This window comes from Vigna umbellata, chromosome 1, assembly GCF_029865625.1.
Source record: "Vigna umbellata cultivar VRB3 chromosome 1, Vumbellata_1.0, whole genome shotgun sequence".
Taxonomy (NCBI): Eukaryota; Viridiplantae; Streptophyta; class Magnoliopsida; order Fabales; family Fabaceae; genus Vigna; species Vigna umbellata.
Genome location: NC_142165.1, coordinates 85,600,406 through 85,611,482, shown reverse-complemented (window position 1 = coordinate 85,611,482; position 11,077 = coordinate 85,600,406). Strand labels below are relative to the sequence as shown.

Here is an 11,077-nt window from a genome sequence, read left to right as displayed (position 1 = left end):
AGTGAATTCCTACTATACCTTTTAAGTAATTGATCAAGAAAGAGTTCTGAAAAAAAAAACCTTGATGATGAAGCACTTAGACAATCAAGAAAAAGTTCTTAAAAGAATCTATGTCAAGCGATCGGTTAAGGAAGAGTTCAGAAAAGAACTTCTACTTAACCGCTCATCTTATAGATGGTTGAAGCTCATCTAATAAATGTACAACAAAGCGCACAAGTAATGGTTAAGACGAGTTTCAACTTAGGAACCCCTCCCAAGAGTTACAACATTATGCTTACATGAACTTTAGGTACTTGGACTTCAACGTACCAAACCCCTTCATAAATTATTTAATACTCAGGTTTGGAGGGCCTGTGTATTGTATGTGTATCGATGATCATTGATCGACCACTATGAGTCGATCACCTAGACTGACCTATCTAGGCCAACCAACCTTGGTCGACCACCCTTTGGTCGAACTTTGGGCAGATCACCCATGGCTGACCACCCTCGGTCGACCATCTTAACCAAACGGTATGACTGACCAATTACCAAATGAATGTTAGATTAACACAAATGATAATCCTGAATCAACTTATTGTTGATTAAGATATGATTGGGACATGATTAAATCAACAAAAGGGTAAAAGTCCATAACAACTATTATAAATAAAACTCTAAGGCATGGCTTTCAAATATATGAACAACACATGCATCATCGTAACTAATGCTTTTCTATTTTGTCACCTACTGACTTTAGTATCAAAGTACCTTTTGTAGGTATGATTCAAACAATTTGGACACACGAGAGGCTTTTCAAACTGAACAACATTTGGATTTGAAAATGACCAGTTGGAGACCAATCAATTGACATAAAAATCACTCAGAGTTCGGTCAATTGATATGAAGACTTATTTGATTCATCTCGAAAGATTGACTAGTTTGTTCAAACGTGAAGACATCAACTTATATATTGATTTTACTATTGAGTCTCATAAAATTCTAAAAAAAAAGAACTTTTAATATAGGTAGTTTATATATTTTATGATTTCGTAATATTTGGATAGATAAAGGACGTGAAATAAAAACAAAAGTGAAAAATTAATTTATATTCCATCCAGTTGAGATGATAGTTACTTTAATGTTTAAGAGTATAAAAGATGTGAAATAAATAAATGTTTAATATATTTTTTATGTCAATTATTTAATGTGATCTTTTAAAGTAGTTTTTATATTTGTTAAAAAAAATCGATGTAATCTCTTTCAATAAATTAATGTTGATAGTATTTGAAAGGTGGAAAGGTGATGATGTAAATGATATATGGTATTAGTTAATATGATTGAGTTAATTAAAGTGACACCAATATCTTTTATTGTTATTTGTGAAACACATTAGCATGTTTGTTTAAAGAATAGCAATGTAATAGTATGTTGTTCTTATCGAATTTAATCGAATTTGATCTGAGATGGACTGACTTGTTAGTTGACGAGTATCTAAGACTTCAGTCGTTCAAAAGGAAAATTTTATCTGTAAAAGCTATGACGTTCAAAAACCCTAACGTTCTAGTTAATAATAAATAATTTGTTAATACAAAAATAAAGAAAGAGTATTGATAGAGTATACTTCATAAACTTAAAATATAATAACATATATAATTTTACCTTAAATTGATTCTATTTATATTATTGTAATAATATATTTTGGACATATATATTATTGTTTTACACAATTAGATAATATAATATAATTATTCAACATGACACAACGCTTCATACGGTCCTGCCACATCTTTTTTACGACTAGAAACTTAAATAAAGAGATTATATTAATATGATTTAAGCACATTAAATAATTTTAACAAATATTAAGATTGTATTATAATAAATAAATGTATAATGTTTGAGACGGTGTTTGGTATTTTCGGTAAGTTGTGTATTGAGCTAAGTATGAAACACTACTTTCTTTCTTTTTATTGTTTCAATAGCATAGTCGTCCTACTATCAATATGGAATCACGCGGATTGCGGAGCACTGGTATTTTTAAAATAATTTATTTATCAAATAAGAATATTTCACTTTTTCTGCAAGTTGATATTAATATATATGCCATGAGGCAATTATTAATGGTCTCTAGAATAATTCTTCTTACATCATTTCACATCTTCATATTATTATATCTTAGCATAAATTTTCCTCTTCAATCTGCAAACAAAATGAGATATCTTTAATGTTTGTACGGCCAATAATAGTAACACATTTTCTTAAAAAAATTCAGTTGACGATAATAAATTGTATAAAAAATGTTTAAGTATAGATGTTTCTTCTTTTCAAAACCTTTTTTCTATTATATAATGGAGATGTTGGAAACCTCCATGTAGATGTTACCTTAAGTGACAAACTTATTAAAATAAAAATTATTGCTAGATGTAAGTTTTCAATTTTTTTTTTCCAATTTTCAACAATGAAGTTATATATTTTTGTGTACACCATTTTCATTTTAGAACTAAAATGATTTATTTTTTCAGGATGCTCGTTTTTTAAATGATTTTTTTTTGTTAAATTTTAAATGTGGTGAAAAAGTTGTTTCTCATTGATCATCATTGTCTTGACTTTGTTTGATCACGTTTCCATTTTTATTGACAAATATGTTTATCACCTCAAATACGTGTCGAACTAAGTGAGGAAACTATATCACTAGAAAAAGTATAGTATACTATTTATGTAGTTTTGAATATTTATTATATTTCTCAAATACCGTTGTAATTTATCTGAATTCATTTATCTTTTAATCATATACATGTGTATATTAATATTCTCTTACATTTAATTGAAAATTTAAAAAAAAAATAGTGTTTCAGATGTGGAATGACGGGTCATAATCAAAACAAATTTTTATATTTTTTTTCAAGTTTCTTGATGTCGTCTTCAATTTTCACAATGAAGTTCTCTTAAGTATTTGATATTCCTACTTCAAACTATGCGCTGGATATATGTCAAAGACACTTTCAGACTGAAGTCAATAACATAGTAGATTAGTTATCAAAGTAAAATTTTAAATTCACAATAAATGTGATCACATATCCTTTTACATCAAACTTATATTTATATTTAGATATAAGCTTGTGATTAGCACTGTCATAATCATGGCCCAATATTTGGTAAGTACATTTTATCAGTAAATTTGATTATAGATGATACTTAAGGTTTCTTAGAGTTTGTGACTATTCGGTCGTCCTAGGGGTTTGACCAAACGAGTATCGTAGAACATTTGTCCTAGGCCACCGAGTCGATAGTTGATCACACGATCATACGATACACAAACTCCCTAAACTAGAGCTAGAAGTAGCTGACATTGGGGTTTGACATTGGATTCCTTTGGTGAGGTTGGCCGTGTGCATTGGAGGTTCATGTTTGGCTTAGGCGGATTTCCCCCGCTTAATTGTTCTTGAAATGTGGCTAGGGATGGTCGTTGGCAAGAAGAGACATGCATTGCTTCGTGTTTCGTGCCTTGGAGAAGTCGTAGAGACGGGTTATCTGGACTGTTGTCAGATGCGGTCAAATCTAACAGTAAATGACCTTTGATAGTTACAGCCTATTTTCCTATAAATAGGGGTGGGCTTTCCTCGTCATTTTCACCATTTTTCCTTATTTGCTTTGCATATTGTGTGATTATTCCTTCAGGTAATAAAATGCCTATTTTTCAGTTGTCTTTGTTTGAGGAGTCATAGCGAATGGGCGGTAGGGGGTTCGATGTCACTGACTCGCGATTCTTATCTCCAAGCTCTGTGTCTTCCTCAATCTTAGAGACAACTAAGCGGGATAGTGGCTCGACTGACGACTCGAGCAGTATAGATAATGATAAGGTCGTGCATGGCTCGCAGTCGGTTTGTACTATGGAGGGGTGAAAGTTGATGCCCAAATGAAGGGAAGGAGTGCCATGTGCCATTCTGGTAGCCTAGGCGTCCCATGAAGTGGGTGAGTTCGTCACCTACTTTCGCACGAGAATGAACTTATAGAATTGGCTCGAACGGATCTATATTGTGCGAAATGAAGAGGATGTTGCACTGATTAGACTAACGGTTTGTAAAGGGAATGAACGAGTTTATTGTAACAGTACTGATATAACAGTACTGATAATTTCTGGAACAGTAAAAAAATTGAACACTGCACTCAACGTAAAATAGGCAATGAAATAATGCTCTGAATACTAGTATTATTAAGATTCCAGTAAGGAACGAAGAGAATGTTTGGAATAATTCCCTTAAGAGGTCAGAACAAAAATACACATAAACCAAAACAGAGAATTTGCACAGAAAGGATGCAGCAAGGGACAACAAAATTTGCACCCCTTTCCCCCTTTCACCCACGAATTATATGGATTAGGTCCTAGACCAATAAAAGTCATCCAGCCTGGAGTTAGTTAGTCTGTTTCTTGTGCCCCTCCTTATTCCCTGCTGAGTTGTATTTTCATTAGACCCTTCTACCCCTGCTGCATGTGTTACATTTATCATAAGAAAGGGAGCAATAAAGAGGATTTTTTTGTCATGTACACTTTTCCCTTTGTCCAAATGTATGCTCGGATTCCCTTGGTTGGAATTCCCACATCAACTAAAGATAAAACCAATTTAAAGTATATAAGTGGACGCAAACCTCACCTTACAAATCAGTTTTATGGGATGAATGTATATACCTCGACGTGAAGGGGGTGTGTTAAAAGTCTTACATCGACTAAAAATAAAACCAATTTATAATATATAAGTGAGTGCAAGCCTTACTTTACAAATCAATTTTTAAGTTTGAATTAAATTTAAAGTTCAATTCTTAACAATAATTAAAGCACATATAAATATATAAATTATATATATATATATATATATATAATATATATATATATAATATCTATATATTTATAATAACATACAAATAAAATAATTTTAAAAATTATCAGAAAAAAGTCAATAAAACGTGAGAATTTTATTATGTTAAAGAAACGTCTTTGTAATAAATTTGTAAGAGTATTTGACATTAAGAATTTTTTCACACATGAGGTTGAATTTTGTTGGAAGAATTGACGTGTTGGATTGAAGTGATGTCCCGTAGGAAAGTCACTGTCCCGTTTCTGAAAGCAGTGAGACTCTGTACAGTACACCCATTAGCGGGGCCCACGAGTCATTACCATTAATCATATGCCAGAGTATACCAATATTCCATTTACCTTTCACATATAGCAACATTAAATTTCATTATCGTAACAATTACTAACTATTTTTTAACAAATTATTAAGAAATTATAAGAATTATCGTACAACTGAAGATATCTCATGAAAAACACACACGTGGATATAAAAACATATGTAAAACGCGATATCCGACCATAATATTTTTCACTAAAACTGTCATTAGTTAGATGGAGAGTAATTGACACCATTCTCAGCAGAAGTCTTACCTTTCTCCGTCTTTCCCGTTTCATAGTGACGGTGGTTTGAGGTGGGAGTAGTAGCAGGAACGGGAACAGGAACAGGAACAAGAGTGGTATTTGAATGGAATGAGGAGGTTGTCCTATGAGAACTTTCCTTAAGATATTTTGTCCCGAGTGTTCTTTTTGGCTTTATGCTAGAAAGTTAAGGAAAAAGTAATATCACAGGAATAACATCCTCAGGTGAAATACCGTTCAACTTTATGAACATTATTTTCACTCTCTCCCACAGCACAATTTTCTAAGATCTATCATCCATGGTCTCACCTTAAAGTTTATTTCTTTTGTTTTTGGATACATGTAAAGTTTATATTTTTATTCCCAAATTGAATCAAACGTCAGGTTTTCTGGACTCGTTTGCTGCTAAATATAGATAGATACCAGCTACCATCTTGGGAATCAAACTCAGGTAAACTGGTCCCTTTGATTAAAGTTCTGCTATTCACATGCTTTTACTTATCCTTGCAATCAGCTACCTTTTTGCTTTAATGGGTGGAACTTTATTGTTGTATTTTTTCCCTTTCATGGTTGCTTTTGAGATGTGCGTTGCAACTCTGTGCTTGTGTTTTTGTTTTGGGTTACTTGGCCTGGGACCAACTTTGCGTGCCAAATAAGTTCTTGATTGAGAAGTGCGGTTCATTCTTAATGTTTTGAAAGCCACAGTTTTGGGCACGAATGCTTAGCTTTTCACTTTATAAGTATCTCCCCTTTTTTAATTCTCTGAAGATGGTGCTTACTTGTTTGTTGAGCAGTGTGATTGATACTGGCTTCGCAAAAGGCAACCGCAACCATGACTAGAGTTGAGATTATGGTGTTGATGGTTCTCTTTGAAGGGTTATTTTCAGCTGGAGCTCTATCAGATAATTCCACAATACCTGCTTTGGTAAACATTGGAGTTCTCTATTCTTTCAATACCAGTGTTGGTAAAATGGTGAAAACTGCTGTAGAAGCGGCGGTTGAAGATGTAAATTCTGACCCATCTATTCTTCCTCAAACTAAGTTGAAGCTCTCAATGCAAGAAGATACCAAATACAGAGGATTTTTGAGCATTGCTGAGGGTATGTCGGAATATCCCCTTTTTTCTGTGTGTAAAAACTTAAAAACATCTTTTTCTGTTAGACAAGTTAGTTCAAAGTTTGGCAGATTATAATTGTCGTTTGACATAAACTGTGTGTGATACAGCCTTACAGCTCATGGCGACACAAACTGTGGCTATAATTGGTCCCCAGACCTCTACAACGGCTCATGTCATATCTCATATAGCAAATGAGCTCCAAGTTCCTCTGCTATCATTTACAGCCACTGACCCTACCCTTTCTTCTCTTCAATTCCCATTCTTTATTAGAACTGCTTTTAGTGACGTCTATGAGATGACTGCAATAGCAGACCTTGTTAACTACTTTCAATGGAGAGAGGTAATTGCAGTTTATGGTGACGATGACCATGGGAGGAATGGAATGGGTGCATTAGGGGATAAGCTTGCCGAGAGGCGTTGCAAGATTTCATTTAAAGCACCTATGACTCCTGAGGCAACTAGAGAGGAGATTACTGATGTACTTGTTCAGGTGGCCCTGGCAGAATCCCGGGTTATAGTTCTTCACACAAGTACTGCTTGGGGTCCAAAAGTCTTAAGTGTGGCAAAGTCTCTGGGGATGATGGAAAATGGTTATGTCTGGATAACAACTACTTTTCTGTCTACTTGGCTGGATATACATAGTCCCCTATCTCCAGATGCAACAAATGACATGCAAGGGGTCATTGCACTACGTATGTATGTACCAGATTCAAAGCTCAAAAGATGGTTTATTTCTAGGTGGACAAACATGACTACTTCTGGAAAGAATGGTAATGGTACCCTTGGTTTGAGTACTTATGGTATCTTTGCATATGATACTGTTTTTGCTCTTGCTCATGCACTTGATGCATTTTTCAAACGAGGGAATCAAATTACATTTTCACATGATCCAAAGTTATCTCAAATACGTGGAGACAACATGCATCTTGATGCTGTGAAGATCTTTAACGAAGGAAATCTGCTGCGTAAACATATTTATGAGGTTAATATGACTGGAGTATCAGGCCTATTCAAGTATGATTCTGATGGAAACCTTGTTAATCCAGCTTATGAAATCATCAATGTGATTGGAACAGGAACACGGAGGATTGGTTATTGGTCTAATTACACTGGATTATCCATTGTTCCTCCAGAAACACTTTATTCAAAGCCACCTAATCGATCCAGTGCAAGCCAAAATTTACTCCCTGTGTTTTGGCCAGGAGAAACAACCCAAAAGCCCCGTGGTTGGGTTTTTCCAAACAATGGAAGGATGTTAAAAATTGGAGTGCCAAAGAGGGTTAGTTACCGGGATTTTGTCTCTCAAGTACAAGGCACTGACATGTTCAAGGGATTCTGCATTGATGTATTTCTTTCTGCAGTGAACTTGTTGCCCTATGCTGTCCCCTATAAATTTGTTCCATATGGGGATGGTGACAGCAATCCTAGTAACACTGAACTTGTCCGTCTTATCACAGCGGACGTGAGTATCATTACAATAACTTTAGGAGTTTGGAAGTTTTATGGGTACTTCTGAGACCAGTTTTTCTTTGCATACAGGTTTTTGATGCTGCAGTAGGTGACATTACAATTACAACAGAAAGAACAAAGATGGTGGATTTTACTCAGCCATATATTGAGTCTGGTCTGGTGGTAGTAGCATCGGTTAAGAAGACGGATTCCAATGCTTGGGCCTTTTTTAAACCATTTACGCCAATGATGTGGGCTGTCACAGCTATCTTTTTTCTATTAGTGGGAGCTGTTGTTTGGATTTTAGAGCATAGACTGAATGATGATTTTAGGGGAACTCCCAAACAACAAATGGTCACAATTTTGTGGTATGGGAATCTGGTCTTTCTCTCTCCCTTTCTCAAGCTCACTATATTGAATCTGTTGTGTATGTTGTTGATGAATAATTTATCAATGTTACTTTTTCACTCTGGATCAACTTAAATGGATATGTTTATAACTTCTATCCATGTGTTTATTTGACAGGTTTAGTTTTTCGACCATGTTCTTCGCTCACAGTAAGTGCCAATTTTTGTCTTCTGTGATATATATTGGTCCCAATCCCGAGTATAAGTGGTGACTACATTGGGTGTATGAAATACTCTTTTTCTGTACTATGTAGGGGAAAATACAGTGAGCAGTCTTGGTCGCTTTGTGCTGCTTATATGGTTATTTGTAGTTCTAATAATTAACTCAAGTTACACAGCTAGCCTGACATCAATCCTCACAGTGCAACAACTTTCTTCACCTGTTAAAGGCATTGACAGTTTAATAAATAGCAAAGAGCCTATTGGCTACTTGCAGGGTTCATTTACTCGAACTTATTTGATTGAAGAAATTGGTATTGATGAATCCAGACTGGTTCCTCTAAAAACACCGGAAGAAACTGCAACAGCACTGAAAAATGGTCCCCAGAAGGGTGGTGTTGCTGCATATGTTGATGAGCGTGCTTACATAGAACTTTTCCTTTCAAGCCGTTGCGACTTTAGCATTGTAGGTCAAGAGTTCACCCGAAATGGTTGGGGATTTGTAAGTATCTCCTTACCAATAGTCCTAATTTTCTTTATTTTTTTCCTTCACAGTGAACTTTGGAATGTGCCACACTGTTCTCTTTACTTTCTGTTCATCTCTACCTAAAGGAAGCGTAAATGCATTTTTCACTTGACAATTCTGGTTGAAACTTTGTTCTGCTTTAAACATTGTTCATTAACTCAGTCAACCATGAAGCACTGGGGAAAAGGGATTGAGTGATTTATCTGTACTAAACACAGATAATAAATACTTCACTGCCAAATCATAATGTCCAAGCTTGCTTCTGACTCCTCATTTTTGTGGTTTAATAGAAATGCTGCTGTGCCAGAGTCTAAAATAAATATCCTACATTGTAATATATGCATATCTTAGTTTAGATATATCCTAATAGATGTAGCTACTGTTCAATGTTTGCACCTGAAATTTCCTCCCATTTTTGTTGTTATTCAGCAACTTTCCTAACTCAACTCAAGAATATAACTACACATGTTTAAGTTCTTGTTCTTTGAAACCTGTAACCTTGCAACAAAGAACTGTAACCATTCAGGTGAGGTCATGGAACCTTTACTTGATTAGCTGGAGCATAGTCTCTTACCTATGAACTCCTTAAATTAGCTAAATTGTTCTAGTTTCGGCAGAAAAAGTTGGCAGGAAGTTACCATTTCTAATTTCATGTTTTTGTTGGGAATCCAAGTACGAGTCTTAAGTCTCACATTGGATAGAAATGAGAGAGTACAACACTATATAAAGATGAGAGATCCATTAACCCATTGCCTTAAGGTTTTGGCTAGAGAGTGGTGTCAATCTCTTATTGAGCTCATATCTCTTTGGTATTGTGTCTCCTAGATGAACCTCCTCTTCAATAGATCCAACAGTTTTGTTTAGCACTGGAATCTACACCATGATTAATCGTTTGTTGCCCTTCATTTTTCTTAGGCCTTTCCACGGGACTCACCGTTGGCAGTTGATCTTTCAACTGCCATATTGGAGTTGGCAGAGAACGGAGACTTACAAAGGATCCATGACAAATGGCTTTTGAGCAGTGCCTGCTTATCACAAGGTGCAAAGCTTGAAGTGGACAGACTCAAGCTGAGAAGCTTCTGGGGCCTCTATCTGGTGTGTGGGTTGGCATGTGTGATTGCTCTTCTCATATATCTTATTCAGACCATGAGACAGTACTCTAAGCACGGTCCAGAGGAACTTGAGTCTTCTGGCAATGGCTCAGGATCTTCACGTCTGCGCACATTCCTTTCCTTTGTAGATGAAAAGGAAGAGATTGTTAAGAGCCGTGTGAAGAGAAAGAAAATAGAGGGTATGTCCTACAGGAGCACAAGAGAAGTAGGATCATCCATCACCTCCAACAAAGGATTTTCTCAGGCATCATCAAACAGAATTGATTCAGCTACTGAAATCTAACTGTTGCATACTTGTTTGCTCCTCATAATTTTGTAGCTTCTTGTACTAACGCCTTGTGCATCACTCTCCATCCCCCGTTGCAACTGCTGGCTTCCTACATTTTTGTGGTTTTCTTTTTTAGTACATATAAGTGTAAGATATATCATTTTGTGTGGGACTGTAATCTAAGCGTGGGGACAAGTTGGCTTTGCAATTATTGTTTGTACTGATAGTTGTGTAGGATACATAATAATTAATGAAATCATTTCATTTTTATTTATAGTACAATAGACCAATTGTTGACTTTCATTCATTAGCATATTAGCTGGTCTTAGATAACCTTTGTCTATAAGAATGTTGCATGTCATATGAATACACAAAACCTTGGTATGTTGCTTCCTACACCCTATGTTTTCTTCTTACATCCTATCAATTTATTTTATTTTCACTTTTGCCCTTATTTGAAATTTACATCCGAAAAATGTAATCTGAAATAGAAAACATATTCTGGAATTTTTTTTCCAGAAAAGAAAAACGTTTCCAAAAAAAATTTCAAATTTTTTTTATGATTGACTTACCTCTTCCAGAATCTCTTTTATAAAAAACGTGTTTTCCCTTTCATAATCCATTTT

General features: G+C 35.0%; 1 protein-coding gene across 3 annotated transcripts; it reads left to right on the top strand.

Annotated features, from left to right (window-relative positions):
* The first annotated feature begins 5,374 nt into the window (after positions 1 to 5,374).
* LOC124834363 (glutamate receptor 3.6-like) lies at positions 5,375 to 10,733 on the top strand. 3 transcript variants are annotated; one of them, XM_047309033.2, is made up of 8 exons: positions 5,375 to 5,638; positions 5,798 to 5,864; positions 6,208 to 6,513; positions 6,638 to 7,992; positions 8,070 to 8,347; positions 8,505 to 8,536; positions 8,641 to 9,047; positions 9,987 to 10,733. In XM_047309033.2, exons 3-8 carry the CDS (start codon positions 6,246 to 6,248, stop codon positions 10,464 to 10,466), a joined length of 2,820 nt encoding a protein of 939 aa, XP_047164989.1. In that variant the 5' UTR covers positions 5,375 to 5,638; positions 5,798 to 5,864; positions 6,208 to 6,245; the 3' UTR covers positions 10,467 to 10,733. The 3 variants fall into 3 exon arrangements, with proteins under 3 accessions (XP_047164989.1, XP_087960674.1, XP_087960673.1); XM_088104548.1 differs by having other exon boundaries at positions 5,762 to 5,864; XM_088104547.1 differs by lacking the exon at positions 5,375 to 5,638 and having other exon boundaries at positions 5,653 to 5,864.
* The last annotated feature ends 344 nt before the right edge of the window (positions 10,734 to 11,077 follow it).